At 67.5% G+C, this 4,263-nt stretch overlaps 2 protein-coding genes across 3 annotated transcripts in view; one reads left to right on the forward strand and one right to left on the reverse strand.

Moving 5' to 3' along the window:
- The window catches only part of LOC113484313 (chymotrypsinogen 2-like), a 2,188-nt gene extending 262 nt beyond the window's left edge, over positions 1-1,926 (reverse strand). Inside the window, exons 1-6 of one of the 2 annotated variants that reach the window (XM_026856632.1) lie at positions 1,878-1,926; positions 1,627-1,730; positions 1,408-1,487; positions 1,221-1,299; positions 357-537; positions 29-162 (exon numbers count right to left, since the gene is read on the reverse strand). In XM_026856632.1, the coding sequence (XP_026712433.1) occupies positions 29-162; positions 357-537; positions 1,221-1,299; positions 1,408-1,487; positions 1,627-1,730; positions 1,878-1,926 (627 nt within the window). Of the gene's footprint in view, positions 1-28; positions 163-356; positions 538-1,220; positions 1,300-1,407; positions 1,488-1,626; positions 1,731-1,856 lie in introns of both variants that reach the window. The other variant, XM_026856631.1, reaches the window with a different exon arrangement.
- Positions 1,927-2,428: 502 nt separating this feature from the next.
- Positions 2,429-4,263, forward strand: part of LOC113484551 (chymotrypsinogen 2-like) — a 10,686-nt gene continuing 8,851 nt past the window's right edge. Inside the window, exons 1-6 of the mRNA XM_026856971.1 lie at positions 2,429-2,498; positions 2,625-2,728; positions 2,868-2,947; positions 3,056-3,134; positions 3,818-3,998; positions 4,193-4,259. Of these exons, the coding sequence (XP_026712772.1) occupies positions 2,429-2,498; positions 2,625-2,728; positions 2,868-2,947; positions 3,056-3,134; positions 3,818-3,998; positions 4,193-4,259 (581 nt within the window). The remainder of the gene's footprint in view (positions 2,499-2,624; positions 2,729-2,867; positions 2,948-3,055; positions 3,135-3,817; positions 3,999-4,192; positions 4,260-4,263) is intronic.

Below are 4,263 nucleotides of genomic sequence, written 5' to 3' on the forward strand. Positions count from 1 at the left end.
GGGTCTGGGGGGATCTGGGGGCACCTACCATGCAGGAGGAGGCACCGTTGGCGCCGGCGCACACCATCACGTCAGCGATGCGGAACCCCCAGTACTGCTTGCACTGGGTGTTGGTGAGCAGGGGCAGGGCCACCTGCTGCAGCACCGGCGGAGTCTGGGAGGCTGCGGGCGAGCGAGGGGGAGTCAGCACCGGGGCCAAGATTGGGAGAGAGGACAGATGTGGGGACGGGGATTGGGATGGGGACGGGGATGGGGGTGAGGAGGACGACAATGGTGGAGATTGGGATGGGGGTGGAGATGGGGGTGGGCAAGGGTTGGGAATTGGGGATGGGGAAGGGGACAGAAAGGTGTGGTACCTTTGGGGTCAGTGAGCCCCCAGCCAGTGGTGACACAGGTCATGCCCCCGGGGAAGTCGTCGGTGGCCTGGGGCAGGCAGACGGGGGACACACGGTCCGACAGCTGCGCCGGGGTGGCCAGTTTGATCAGGGTGATGTCGTCACGGATGGTCAGCATGTTGAACTTGGGGTTCTTGAAAACCTGCAGCAGGCAGCACCGCTCCCAGCGCCCGCACCCCAGCCAGGGCAACGGGCACTGGGGACTCCACAGGGACTGATGGGAGCCCCGGGTATTGATGGGGACCCTGGGGAACGGCCTGTGGGTCCCGGGTTGACGGGGTCCCTGGGATGCAGATCCCACCCCTGGGGCGCAGGGGAGAAGGGACGCAGAAGGGACTCGTGGGGCCCTGAGGGAGCAGACCCCGTCTTGAGCTGGAAGGGACACAAGGAGCAGATCCCAACCCCAGGGGCAGATGGTGGCAGGGACACCCCCGGGGACCAGGGACACCCCAGGGACACCCTCGGGACCAGGGACACCAACGGGGAGCAGACCCCAAACTCGGGGCTGATGGGGTCCCTGGGAGCAAACCTGTGCCCCTGAGGCACTGGGCAATGGGGACACTCGAGGGAGCAGGGACACCAAGAGGGACTCTGGGAACTTGGGACACCCTGGGGACCCAACCCGAGGGATGAGCGGGAGCAGGAACCCCCCAGGGGACCCCAGTCCAGGGATGTGGGACACCCCAGAGACCCTGATCCTCAGGAAAAGGGGAAGCAGAGACCCCCTGGGGACCTGACCCGCAGGACAAGGGGGACCCAGACCCGCAGGGCTCCCCGCGGGCGCTGCGGAACCCTGCAGGCACACGGTCCCCTCCCCGGCGGTACCTTCTCGATGGACAGCCTCTGCTCGTCAGGGGAGGGCGAGTCCTGGTCGTACGCACCCACCACCACGGTGTCGGTGGTCCTGGGCACAGGCAGGCGCTGAGCACCAGGCACAGGTATGGGGGGGGCCGTTGGGGACCCCGTACCCATTGCCCAGCCCACGCTGGCCGGTGGCAGAGCCGGTGCCTACCTGACGCCACAGTGGGCAGCGGTGACCACCCAGTTCTCGCTGATCAGCGACCCGCCGCAGAAGTGGAAGCCATCGTAGCGCTGCCGGGGAGAGCTGCCATCAGCACCCAGTGCCACCATCACCGCTGCTGGGGTGCTCTGTGCCCAGCCCCCACCCCGGCACGCACCCTGGCCCCCGACACGGCTCCCACCCTGCCTCCGACCCACCTCAGGCACTCACCTGGAGGGAGACCTGCCACGGCCAGGACCCTGGCACCGCTGGCTCCCCGTTGACGATGCGGTTGTAGCCACGGATGACAGGTGGGATGGCGGGCACGCCGCAGTCTGCGGGGCACAGACAGCCATGGGACGGGGGCTCCAGCTGCCCTGGACCCATATCCCCATACCCCGGCACAGCTGCCTCCCCCCAAGCCCCTCGCCCACCCCGCTGAGCCCCACGGCCTCACGCACTCTCCACAGAGAGGGTGGCACGGGCAGAGCCCGCCAGCGCCAGGCAGCTCAGTAGCCACAGGAGAGCCATTGCCACTTGTGGGGACAAACCCTGCCTGGGGCCTGGCACCTCTTATACCCACTGCTGGGCATGTCCCTGCTGCTGGCCTTGCTCCGGTGGCCTCGGGAGATAGCGTGTCACCTGGCACAGTGACAGGACAGGGCCTGGGAGCGTGGCACCTGGAGCCAGTGGCCTTCACCAGGCCTGTGGGTCAGCACTGGTGGAGTCTAAGTGGTGGCTTCAGCATGTTCCTTGGCCTGGTGCATGGGTTGGGCTGTGGCCACGTCTCAGAGTGGTTGAAGTTGGAAGGGATCTTGGAGCAAACCTGGTCCAAACCCAGCAGGGCCACCAAGGGACTACAGGTGGCTTATGAGTATTTCCAGGTGCCACGCTCCCAGGCCCTGTCCTGTCACTGTGCCAGGTGACACGCTATCTCCCGAGGCCACCGGAGCAAGGCCAGCAGCAGGGACATGCCCAGCAGTGGGTATAAGAGGTGCCAGGCCCCAGGCAGGGTTTGTCCCCACAAGTGGCAATGGCTCTCCTGTGGCTACTGAGCTGCCTGGCGCTGGCGGGCTCTGCCCGTGCCACCCTCTCTGTGGAGAGTGCGTGAGGCCGTGGGGCTCAGCGGGGTGGGCGAGGGGCTTGGGGGGAGGCAGCTGTGCCGGGGTATGGGGATATGGGTCCAGGGCAGCTGGAGCCCCCGTCCCATGGCTGTCTGTGCCCCGCAGACTGCGGCGTGCCCGCCATCCCACCTGTCATCCGTGGCTACAACCGCATCGTCAACGGGGAGCCAGCGGTGCCAGGGTCCTGGCCGTGGCAGGTCTCCCTCCAGGTGAGTGCCTGAGGTGGGTCGGAGGCAGGGTGGGAGCCGTGTCGGGGGCCAGGGTGCGTGCCGGGGTGGGGGCTGGGCACAGAGCACCCCAGCAGCGGTGATGGTGGCACTGGGTGCTGATGGCAGCTCTCCCCGGCAGCGCTACGATGGCTTCCACTTCTGCGGCGGGTCGCTGATCAGCGAGAACTGGGTGGTCACCGCTGCCCACTGTGGCGTCAGGTAGGCACCGGCTCTGCCACCGGCCAGCGTGGGCTGGGCAATGGGTACGGGGTCCCCAACGGCCCCCCCCATACCTGTGCCTGGTGCTCAGCGCCTGCCTGTGCCCAGGACCACCGACACCGTGGTGGTGGGTGCGTACGACCAGGACTCGCCCTCCCCTGACGAGCAGAGGCTGTCCATCGAGAAGGTACCGCCGGGGAGGGGACCGTGTGCCTGCAGGGTTCCGCAGCGCCCGCGGGGAGCCCTGCGGGTCTGGGTCCCCCTTGTCCTGCGGGTCAGGTCCCCAGGGGGTCTCTGCTTCCCCTTTTCCTGAGGATCAGGGTCTCTGGGGTGTCCCACATCCCTGGACTGGGGTCCCCTGGGGGGTTCCTGCTCCCGCTCATCCCTCGGGTTGGGTCCCCAGGGTGTCCCAAGTTCCCAGAGTCCCTCTTGGTGTCCCTGCTCCCTCGAGTGTCCCCATTGCCCAGTGCCTCAGGGGCACAGGTTTGCTCCCAGGGACCCCATCAGCCCCGAGTTTGGGGTCTGCTCCCCGTTGGTGTCCCTGGTCCCGAGGGTGTCCCTGGGGTGTCCCTGGTCCCCGGGGGTGTCCCTGCCACCATCTGCCCCTGGGGTTGGGATCTGCTCCTTGTGTCCCTTCCAGCTCAAGACGGGGTCTGCTCCCTCAGGGCCCCACGAGTCCCTTCTGCGTCCCTTCTCCCCTGCGCCCCAGGGGTGGGATCTGCATCCCAGGGACCCCGTCAACCCGGGACCCACAGGCCGTTCCCCAGGGTCCCCATCAATACCCGGGGCTCCCATCAGTCCCTGTGGAGTCCCCAGTGCCCGTTGCCCTGGCTGGGGTGCGGGCGCTGGGAGCGGTGCTGCCTGCTGCAGGTTTTCAAGAACCCCAAGTTCAACATGCTGACCATCCGTGACGACATCACCCTGATCAAACTGGCCACCCCGGCGCAGCTGTCGGACCGTGTGTCCCCCGTCTGCCTGCCCCAGGCCACCGACGACTTCCCCGGGGGCATGACCTGTGTCACCACTGGCTGGGGGCTCACTGACCCCAAAGGTACCACACCTTTCTGTCCCCTTCCCCATCCCCAATTCCCAACCCTTGCCCACCCCCATCTCCACCCCCATCCCAATCTCCACCATTGTCGTCCTCCTCACCCCCATCCCCGTCCCCATCCCAATCCCCGTCCCCACATCTGTCCTCTCTCCCAATCTTGGCCCCGGTGCTGACTCCCCCTCGCTCGCCCGCAGCCTCCCAGACTCCGCCGGTGCTGCAGCAGGTGGCCCTGCCCCTGCTCACCAACACCCAGTGCAAGCAGTAC

The sequence above is a fragment of the Athene cunicularia genome (genome assembly GCF_003259725.1).
Source record: "Athene cunicularia isolate RWA chromosome 11 unlocalized genomic scaffold, athCun1 chr11_part1, whole genome shotgun sequence".
In the NCBI taxonomy this organism is placed as follows: Eukaryota; Metazoa; Chordata; class Aves; order Strigiformes; family Strigidae; genus Athene; species Athene cunicularia.